The sequence below is a fragment of the Camelus dromedarius genome, chromosome 2 (assembly GCF_036321535.1).
Source record: "Camelus dromedarius isolate mCamDro1 chromosome 2, mCamDro1.pat, whole genome shotgun sequence".
NCBI classification, from domain to species: Eukaryota; Metazoa; Chordata; class Mammalia; order Artiodactyla; family Camelidae; genus Camelus; species Camelus dromedarius.
The window spans coordinates 34,611,736-34,623,269 of NC_087437.1; the positions used below are offsets into that span (position 1 = coordinate 34,611,736).

At 38.3% G+C, this 11,534-nt stretch overlaps 1 protein-coding gene across 1 annotated transcript; it reads left to right on the forward strand.

Moving 5' to 3' along the window:
• The first annotated feature begins 10,388 nt into the window (after positions 1-10,388).
• Positions 10,389-10,961, forward strand: ARL14 (ADP ribosylation factor like GTPase 14). Its single transcript, XM_010976351.3, has one exon. It carries the CDS (start codon positions 10,389-10,391, stop codon positions 10,959-10,961), a length of 573 nt encoding a protein of 190 aa, XP_010974653.1.
• Positions 10,962-11,534: the final 573 nt, after the last annotated feature.

The following is an 11,534-nucleotide window of genomic DNA, read 5'->3' on the forward strand; positions in this document are numbered from 1 at the left end:
TATCTTTGCAGTTGAATTGGTATATCCTCTTTGTTCCTTTCTTCTTCCTTTTGTGGTTTGGTAATTTTCCTTTGTATTATCATGGATTTTATTTAATTTTTGTGACTCCTTTGTAAATTTTTGGCTTGTGGTTACCCTTTTTTGTAAATCTATCAACCCATTACTATAACTGTTTTTATTAAACTGATAGTAACATGATCTCAAACCCATCCTACTGTTAAAAAAATTTTAAAAAGAAAGAAAAAAATATTCTATATTTCCCTGCCTCCCTCTCCCACTCTCAGTGATTTGTATGTCTTCTTTTATAATTTCATGTTTACTTTATTTGTAATTCATGAGTTATCACCTTTCCAGTTGTGTGTTTCTCATTTCTGTAGCATCCTGCTGCTTTTCTATTTAGAATAGCCCTTTCAATATTTCTTTTAGCATGGGTTTAGTGTTGCTAAACTCCTGCAGCTTTTTTTTTGTCTGTGAAACTCTTTATTTCTCCTTCTATCCTCAAGGATAGCCTTGCTGGATAAAGGATCCTAGGCTGCATCTTTTTTTCATTCAGGGCTTTGAATATATCTTGCCACTCCCTTCTGGCCTGTAGTGTTTGTGTAGAGAAATCAGCTGAGAGCCTTATGGGGGTTCCCTTGTAACTTACTCTTTGCTTTTCTCTTGCTGCCTTTAGAATCATTTCTTTATCCTTGACTCTGGCCATCTTGATTATGATATGTCTTGGTGTGGATCTATTTGGGTTCTTCCTGTTTGGGACCCTCTGAGCTTCCTGTACTTGGATATCTGATTCCTTCTTTAAGTTTGGGAAGTTTTCAGTCATGATTTCTTCAAAAACCTTTTCAATCCCCTTTGATCTTTCTTCTCCTTCTGGGACCCCTATTATGCGAAGATTGGGACGCTTTATATTATCCCATAGGTCCCTTATGCTATTTTCATTATTTTTTATTTGCTTCTCTTGTAGTTCTTCTGAATGGGTGCTTTCAATTGCCCTGTCTTCTAGATCACTAATTCGTTCCTCTGCATTATCTAGTCGGCTTTGCACAGCTATTAGATCATTCCTCATCTCTGTCAATGAGTTTACCCATTCTACTTGGCTCTTCTTTATAGCTTCAATTTCATTTTTGATATATTTTATATCTCTAAACACTATCTCTTTTAATTCCTTCAGCAATTCGATCACTCCTTTTTTGAAATCTTGATCTAGTAGGCTATCGATGTCTATTTCGTTGACTTTCTTTCAGGGGATTTCTCTTGTTCTTTTAATTGGGAAAGGTTTTTCTGCTTCTTCATCTTGCTCATACCTCTTTGGCACTGTGGTTTATGGAGTATCAGTTGTTTATTTTGGTCCTTAAGGATTTTATCTATCTGATGCCTATTTAGGAATAGAACTTAGGAAAAAAAGAAAAAAAAGAGAGAGAGAGAGAAAGAATTTTAAAAGAAGGGAGAAAGAGGGTTTGAAAACAGTGTATAATGAATAATAGAAGAGTGAGTTGAAGCAGAGTATTAATCGGGTTGAGACGTCCTTTTAAAACCTTTACAAAAAAAGGGGGGGGAGATGAATAGATGTATTTGAAACCTGTGTCTAATCAATAGCAGGACATCAAAACCCAAGAGAAATAGAAATGAATTAAGAAGTAAAAATTGAGAGAGTAATAGAAAATAGAACAGGTAAAAACAGATTTTAAAAAAAGGGGGGGGGGTTGTCAGTGTTCTCCTGGAGTCTGTGTGCTTTTACTGTGAAGTCTTTCTGTCTTCGTCCTGTTTTGGAAGCTCAGCTTGCTGTTTTCAGAGGCCCTCCGTTGGCGCCCTCTTCTGTGCACTCCCAGGCGCAGATCGCGCCTCCTCCTAACACTGGGTCAGGCGCAGCTCTCCTCTGCTGTGTGCGGGCGGGTCACTGCCCCTCCGGATGCCGCAGTCAGATGTTGCAGACTGGCCGGGTAGGAGGGCGGGTCGTGCCCCCTCCCAGCACCTCGGTCAGGCGCTGTGTTCCTGCCCGAAAGGCGGGGGGGCCACTCTCCCTCTACCTGCGCCGCTGGTAGTTCCGCTCTCTGTGCGGCTGTGCGCTCCACCCTGGTCGGCGCTCCGCAGGTTGGCTCGGGGAAGACCAAGGGACAGCCCTGTCCCTGCTCCGAGCCAAAACCCAGCTCCTTGTTTGTCTTTGTGGAGCAAGTTCTCTGAGGGACCAGGATGGAAGGATCCTATCTGCCCCGGGCTGTAGGCCAGTCTCAGTCTGGCCTTTGAGGCTGCTAAGCCCTTCAGTGCGGATGCAGGTTTCGCCCCCGCCCCCGCCCCCGCCTTGGTGCTAAGCGCGGAGGATATGGCGCCGCCTCTCTTCCCCCGAAAAGTTTCCGTGGGTTTTCAGAGATGGGGGTGTGCACCCTTCCCCCGAGAGCACATCAACCTTGCTGTTTTATGGAGGGCCCAGGTTGTTCTGCCCTGTGCACCCACAGCCACGGCGCACAGCCCCTTGCGTTCCCCCGGGGCTGCCTCCATGCAGCCACTTCTGTCCTCCGCCCGGCTTGTGCAGCCTCGCCCTGCCCGTCGCTGCCTGCCCGCGTCTCAGGCTGGGTGTCGGGGGGACGCTCTGTGCCCATTTAACTTAGTTCTGTCAGTCAAGGGCTGCTCTGTACAGATCCGAGCCTCGGAGGCTCCCCCTCCGTCCCGCTGGCCTCTCAGTTGGAGAGAGGAGACCCAGCGAGTGAGCGCCAGTCCTCCTTTGCCGCTCCCTCCCCGCGGGACCCATCCTGCGTCCCGCGTTGCTTTGCCTTTTGTTCTTTCTTTTTTCCTTTTCTCCTACCAGATTTTTGGCGTCTTTATCTTTTGAGGAGGGCGATGTTCTGTCGGAGTTCCACAGGTGCTCTGGTTGGCTGAGTGGGTCTGTAGATGTGGGTCTTGGCGTATTTGTGGGAGAGGGTGACCTGCGAGCGTCCTTCTACTCTGCCATCTTCTCCGTCTCTCTCCCTTTTATTTCTGTTTACTCAAAATTTCCCTTTGGAATTTCTTATCAAAAACTGTCATCTGGTTATTTTAGTACCTGGATAATTATTTACACAAGTATTTAGCATGGTCTTATATTGTCATTTTTTATGGATGTGAGAACTGAATTATATTTAGTAATTTCTTTTTATAGTCATCATTTTTACTTTCATGCTTATCATAAGAAGGAATTTTTTAAAGATAAGCAAGAAAAGAAAAGAATAAAGGAATAATAAAGTTTGTTGTTTATATGAGTTCCAGCTTTCACTCATATAACTGTTTACTGACATACTTCCAACAAATTTAATTAGAATATATTAAAAATGGCAGATGAACTTTTCCATTATGACCATATTAAGGAACACTTTATTTTAAAATGAAACGTTTAAACTCAAATCTCAACTTACATCTTGATGCCTTTAAACCATGTCACAAATTTGGGCAGAATTTTTTTTTAACTTATTTTACAGTTAATTGCTGCAAACAACCAGGAAAATGTTGACATGATTTCCCTCCACAACTTTTCTGGCTTGGAGCTAGAAAGGGGACTATAAGGGTTGAGTGGGAAGGGAACTTGATTGCTCTTAAGAAATGATCTACTTCTGTCTCAGGTTATACAAAATTATAACATAAACAAAATCCAGTTTGTCAGTGAGAAACTTGTTTTCCTAGGCTGAAGTAAGAAACTTGTGTACCTAGGCTGTAATATATAATAATAGTTCAATACTTTTAAAAACTACTCGTAAGTGTTCCTGGTCAATAATCCAGCATTTCACTGACGTGACCTAACCTAACCAGATAGAAAAGAAAAAGAGGGAAAGAAGTGAGTTGAAAAAGGAAAGGAAAAAGGAGAGGAGGAGAGGTAGGAGGGTGAAAAGAGAGAAATAAGACGAACTTAACTCTAACTACCCAGCCCCATGCCTGCCCATTCTCCTTGAAAGCAGCATGAAGTCATAACAACTATATCAAGTAGGTGTTATTGTCCCATCATGTCCTCTTACAACTTTGATTTCTTAGTTTATGCTCTAGAGAGACTAGAAAGGAGAGTGACAGTGGACATATTTAAGTAGCTATGCAGACCTAGCACTCTGATCTTTCATCCTGAAACTAGCTCTAGTGTCCTCGCATGAAGCCAGCAAGTCTCACAGGACTTATATTAGGGTGACCAGAGAGTCTAGTTTTTTCCAGGAAAGTCCTGTTCACACTTGTTTTCTGGCATACTTATTACTGGAATCCCCTCCACATTTAAAACTGTCCAAATGTGGACAATAAGTGATGTGGGCACCCCATGCAGGAACCATGCTTGCTGGACCCCCTCTCCTCAGACTCTGTTGCCCTCACGCTTCTCAACTCCATGGAACTGCTTCCAGTCCCTGGACACTACGTGCTATTTCATTCTTCTTTTTGGTGACTTCTGTGCTTCCTTAAAGTTCTATTACCTTATTTGTAACAATATTCATGTCATGTTAGTGTCTGTCTCCTTCATTAGACTACTAGTTCCTTGAAAATGGAGACTTTTTTTTACATTTTTTATTGATTTATAATCATTTTACAATGTTGTGTCAAATTCCAGTGTAGAGCACAATTTTTGTTATACATGAACATATATATATTCATTGTCACATTTTTTTCTCTGTGAGCTATCATAAGATCTTGTATATATTTCCCTGTGCTATACAGTATAATCTTGCTTATCTATTGGAGACTATTTTGATTGCATCCATATCACCACTGTCTTGCATTAAATCCAGATATACTACGTGCTCAACACAAGCTTGATGAATAGTGTCAAAATTTTGTATGTACAAAAAGAAAGTAGACAAAAGTGAAATTCATAATCACATTAGATTTTTTTTAATGTTTCAGGTGATTAAAATTTTTAATATTTAAAAAAATTATTTTAAAAAATTTAATTTGTTTTTTAGAGGAGGAGGTAGTTAGGGTTACTTATTTATTTATTTTTAGAGGAGGTACTGGGGATTGAACCCAGGACCTTGTGTATGCTAAGCATGCACTCTACCACTTGAGCTATACTCTCCCCCCCATACTGTTTTTATAATAAAATATTTTTAAATGTGTGCAGAGTATTTTAAAATGCTTTTAAAAGTGGTTCAACCCTCAGTTACTTCTTAAAGTATAGATTAATTAGTCACAGATTTATTGTGAGTTAGAAATGAGCAGCAATAAAGAATAGAGACCTTAAAATAATTTTTAAAAGGATGCAGACCTATGCAAAACTATCACTGGGATCATTGACGTGATAAGGGAACCAGTTAGGTTCATGGTGGTCAGGTTACACAGCCCAGTTTTTTGGGCTCCCTTTGCTCCTGGCTGGGCAGACATTTCAGAGGATACTGAGAGCTTCACATGCAGCTGGGGCCAAAAATATCTGAGTCATTTGTCCTTATATAAATGCCCTTCTTCACCAAGGCAAAGGAGTGACTGCCCCTACCAGGTTGCAGATGTAGCCGTCAGATCATACCTCTGTTCATTTTAATTGTACTGTATTGCCCCATTGTTCATTTTAATCTTATTTGGGAGGGGGGCATAACAATGTTGGGGTGCTGGGGAAGGGGTTCAGCACACAGTGCTTTATTCTGCCAAGGGAATACAGTACTCTGGTGGTAATCACCAACTTGTTCCTTGTCTGGAAAAGGTTGAGTTGTGGGCATTTTTTTCCTTCCACTTTTATTGAGATATAATTCACATGCAGCACTGTATAAGTTTAAGAGTTACAGCATAATGATTTGACATCATGAAATGATTATCATGATAAGGAAGAATTGCAGGTATTTTTCAATGTTAGCTAATATACAAAACTTGTGAGAGGAGAGGAAGAAAATTCATATCAATCATGTGCTAGGTTCTGTGATATGTTTTCACATTTATTATATGTAGTATAATAAATTATCAGAACATCCCTGTTTTTATCACCATTCAGCACTTAGTAAGTGCCAGAGGCTAGATTTGAATCCAGACCCAGTGGTCCATCCATGTGAGAGAAAAGCTCTCTATCTTTGAGGATATGAATAAAAGTGCTACTTCTGTCCTGGAGAAGTTTCATGGGTTGGAATATCATTTTTCACAGCATCAAAGAATCTCAACTAGGATAATGAACACCTGTTTTTCTCATTACATGTTCAGGAACAGAGTATATTTCTGACAACTGAGTGTAGAAATGCTTGAGGTCTGAAATTTTTACTTGCAACCAAAATGGAAAATTAAAAATTAAGCCTGGTTTCACTGGTAGTTACACAGGTGTTTTCAATTTGTAACTCATTGAGCTGTACATTTATGATTTTTTCATTTTTCTATATGTATATTAAACTTCCATTTTCTAAAAGTTATTTTTAAAAAGACCAATAAAAAAGTTATTGTAGGAAAAACAAGGATGTCCCAAGTCTGCATAACCTAAGCAAGTCACACAACCACATCCTGATTCTTTATCTGTAAAAAATAAAGATAATGAAATAAATTGCCACTTTCCCTCAAGAGATAAGTTTCTATATCTTCCCTTGGTCAGTACATGGTTGAGTTTCTAAGTTAGGGCTTTGTGCTGCTCACCTACATGGTAAGAAGTTTAAAAAAAGAAAGTTTCTTTCATTCTTGTATTTTAAAACAAATTTCCTGTGACACCACAGAGCCTGCCAGCAACTCTCTCATAATCCTGCCTTTATTTGCATAATCTCAGAATGATTTACAGAAAACAAACACCTTGCCCTTTCCTCAGGTTTGGCTGGGACAAATGAATCTATAAATGCTCTAAGACAACAGGAAAGGATGTTGAAACATTTGTAGAATTTTTCATGAAAATTAACTTTGAGAAAGAAATTACTCTCTTTCATAGAAGAGTCATAATTTCATTTGGATATAATACTCATCCAGAATTTAAACCCTCACCTGGTTAGCTATCCTGAAAACAAGGTACGATTGCTCAAATGAGAAACAGAGTGAAGGTATATATGTGTGATTATCCTCATTATAGGCAAAACAAATTAAAGTACTATCCCAGTACTGACAGTGGATCTTATAAAGAATATATCATCAAATTTAATATGAAATAGTGTTAAACCTTTTCTTTTAAAATTTAATTTACTGAGACTATGGAGGTGGAGAAGAGCTCACACAGTAGTGCAGAGTGCCTAAATTCATCTTGGGAAGTACAGTCTTACCACATGTGTAAGCTGAATTATTTCTCTACATTACTGCAGCCTGCAGCTGAATTTGATTAGCTTATTACAATTATGTATTTTTTTCTACATGCTATTTTGAAAATTTTTAAACCTACAGGAGAGTTCAAAAATAGTACAATGAACACCCAATACCCTTCACCTAAATCTACCAATTGTTGACTTTTGCCATTTTTCTGCTGTATGTGTGTGTGTGTGTGTGTGTGTGTGTGTTTGCTGAACCAGTTGAAATTAGCTTGCTGGTATGACCCCTAAGTACTTTAGCATGTATCTCTTTAGAACAAGGACATCCTCTTACATAATCACAATACCATCATTGCACTCAAGAAATTTAACATTGATAAGTAACACCATCTAATATATAGTTCATAGTGAAATGTTCCCAATGTTAATAATAATTTTTTGGTGAAGGACTCTAAAGACCACACAATGCATTTAGGGGTCATATATCTTAAGTGTATCTTAATTTATTTTTTTTAAGTATATCTTAATTTAGATCACTCTTGTGCTCCTTTTTTCTTTCTTCTTTCAAGACATGGACATATTTTGAAAAGTCTGGGTCTGTTGTCTTGTAACACGTCCTACAGTCTAGATTTGTCTGATGGTTTTTTCATGATAGCTGAACAGGTTGTGGGAAAAAAAATTCATGTGCATACTTGCATTCCTGTTGTTTTTCCATATATATCCTATGTGTTCCCATTTCTGAAACCCTGCTCACACAGACCATCTCTTTAATAAATATCCTTCCCCTACCACATCTCTACAAGGCCTGGTTTGATGTTTAACCTTCTCTAGGGTGATTTCCTTGATGCCCTCCATCCTGAAATAATCTTTGACTCCCAGAATATGTTAGCTATTCTCTTCTTATAGCATTTACATTTAAAAAAAATTTTATTTTGGGGGTTTGGTTTTTTTGGGCAGGGGAGGTAATTAGGTTTTTATTTATTTGATGGAGGTACTGGGGACTGAACCCAGGACCCTGTGCATGCTAAGCATGTGCTTTACCACTGAGCTATAACCTACGCCCAGCATTTACATTTTTTAAAACTTTGTATTATTATTTTTGTTTGTTCATTTATCTTTTACCTTTTCCCCAATGAAAGCCACCTAAGGGCAGGTCTAACTTATCTTTGTGTTCTCCCTGGAATCTAGCACATGGTGGTTCACACAGTAGGTAATCTCTCTCTTTATATATATATATATATATATATATATATATATATATATATATATATATATATATATATATATAAAAGATATATATATTATATATTTGTTGAATAAATGGATAAAGAAATGAATGAAAATGTTATCTCTTATTTCTGAGACGAAACAAGATGAGTTGGTTAAGAATTTAATGTTTTTAAAGGTTTACCTAATTTCTTCATAACTGTACTTCCTACATCCAGAATAGTCTACTTAATTTTAAAAAAAATAATAAAATAAACATGTATATTACATGCCTTAGTATAGCTCTTTTAAAATTCAAGTTGCTAAACATTTTGGGGAAGGCTTTCAGTCTGGAGAGTTTATTCTTTAGCTTTGGAAAATAGCATTATATTGTTTCTTTGATAATTTCCTCTTTACATATTTTCCATTCTCTCTAGAATAAAGTTCTACAAGTCAGATGTTGAAACTTCTGGGCTGATTTTCTACATCTCATCTTTTCTTTCATACTTTCTACCTTCTACTTTTGAAAGGTTTTCTTCCAACCTATTATTGATCTTTTTAAATTTTGGAAACTGTATTTTTAATTTTCAAGAGTTACGTTTTTATTTTTTGAGTGACCTTTTAAATAGCATTCATTTCTCATTTTGTGGATGCAATATATTCAGCTCTCTGGAAATATTAATTAGACCTTGCTGAAAATTTTCTTCTGTTCCCTGCATTACCTCTGTTAAAACTTTCTTAAAGCCTTCTTATTTTTACCTTGGTCCTTCTCTCATCATATTGAAGGCATGTTATGTATAAAGTGTGAAAACCTCTGTGCACTGAGAGCTCCATGTACATGAGCAAGGTTTACCAACTGCCAGGTTGGTGACAGGTTAATTAAATGCTAAGTTAGGCATTATGATGTGGAAACTCCCAACTGTTAAAACATGGTCTTTTCTCTGACATCATACAAATTTTTTAGATAGAAGGGTTTTGGGGTTTTTTGGGGGGGGCTTGGGGAATAACATCTCATTCTGAATGGTCACCCAGCAGAGGTGTGTGTGTGTTTTCTGCTCCTTATTCAGACTTAGAGCAATCCTCTGTTTTCAGTCATTCCTCTTGCTTCTTCCCTTGGTATCCTGGGCATCAGCACTCTAAGCCTCTGCTTTATTCTGCTGCATCAGTTCCCAATTCATCTTCCACCTATATTCCACCTTCCAGAACTCTGTTGATGGACTCTCCTGCTCTTGTTATGGATTCATATTTTCTTTTTATTCCTTTACCACCATTTTGGTGGAGTCTTGAGAAGGAGAAGAGATAAATGCATGTATTCAATCTGCCACCTTTAATCAGACTGCTTAATTTTAAAAGTGTTTGTTACAAACTTCCCCCCTGTAAATTCAGTCTTGTGAAGAGTGTAAATTTTCTACCTAGAAGATTAAGGAAGTGATTCTCTATATGATTACAGGAGTAAGGTTCAGATAACTTTGGATGGTTTAAAGTTACCTACTGAATAATCTGGAAAAGGAGAAGTAATAAAGATACTGCTCAGGGAAGTATGAGATGAATTATGTCTTCACCATTTCAGAAGTCTGGTTTTTTATTTAAAACTGGGATAAGATAAATGGTCAAATAACTAGAGAAGGTCTACAAACCACCTGTAAAGTTTTTACTCTGCTACCAAACCATGCTCCCATGCATGTCTGAACCTTTGATTACCCTCGATTTCCAATGTCTGGAAGAGAACCAGCTGCAGTGTCACGCAGGCAGGCCCCTCCCAAGTCCCACTCACTCACAAAGAATTTCCCCTTTGAGCTTCTACGACACTGGCTGGTTACTCACACCACAGATTCCTCAGGATTGGCTGGGACTGGAAATAAAACACTGTTTGCCCATAATCAAGATGATAAGCTACAACATAAATGCACACAAGTTCCTATTCGTACAATATAATATGAAGCATTTGCTCTCTTCTTTCCTCCTAATTCTTTCATGTAAGATCTGAGAGGAAACATTGTCTCTGGCCAAGAGAGGGTTTTTTTCCCTAAAGGGGGAAAAAAAAAGCCTGAAATGGGTTTGTTGAAGTCTAAAAACCTCAAGCAAGCCCAAATTCTTCTTCTGGGACTTGACTCTGCTGGGAAGTCTACACTCCTTTATAAATTAAAGCTTGCTAAGGATATTGTGACCTTCCCAACAATAGGTTTCAACGTGGAGATGATCGAGCTGGAAAGGGGTCTCTTGCTCACGGTCTGGGACATTGGAGGACAGGAAAAAATGAGAACTGTGTGGGGTGATTTCTGTGAGAACACCGACGGGCTGGTGTATGTTGTGGATAGTACGGACAATCAGCGGCTGGAAGACTCCAGGAGAGAATTTGAGCACATTTTGAAAAACGAGCACATTCAAAATGTGCCTGTTGTCCTGTTAGCCAACAAACAAGATGTGCCTGGAGCTCTGACGGCAGAGGACATCACCAGAATGTTCAAAGTGAAAAAACTCTGCAGTGACCGGAACTGGTATGTGCAACCCTGCTGCGCCGTCACCGGAGACGGGCTGGTGGAGGGGTTCCAGAAGCTAACTGGGTTTGTGAAAAGCCGCATGAAATCAAGAGGAGACACTTTAGCATTCTTCAAGCAGAACTGAGGTCCAAGTGCGGAAAGAGACACTGATGAAGTTGAAAGGGTAATTTTTTTCCAGACCAAGTGAGAAAAGCAAGTTGCTGAGTTGGTAAAATTTTAGGAAAATTCAATTAAACAACTCAGAATAATATCTAGAAAATATTATTTTGGTCCAGGCACTTTAGAAAACTATGTGGTAATGATAATTGAGAAGGAAATTTTTATAATTTTGTACATGTTGGATGATTCAGGATAATCATATTTGGGACCAAATAAATTCTTGCTGTATTATTTTTTAATGACTACTAGAACAAAGTTTAAGTAACCTGCTAATAGAGTCAGAATTCTTTCAGATTGTTTCCAGTTGTTACAGGTATTGAATTTCCACCATCCTCCTATGAGATAGCTGGGTGGTATAAAAAAATGAACTTTAAATTATGGAGAGGAAAACGTTGGATGTTAACATTTTGTAAACCCCTATCCCCTAAATAAAGTTTTTTTTTTTTTTCTTTCTCCATTCCTGCCAGTTTTTTGAAATCTATTGCTGGGAACTTCCTACAATGAGTCAAACGATGAACTCCAGGCTGTTAATTCCCCA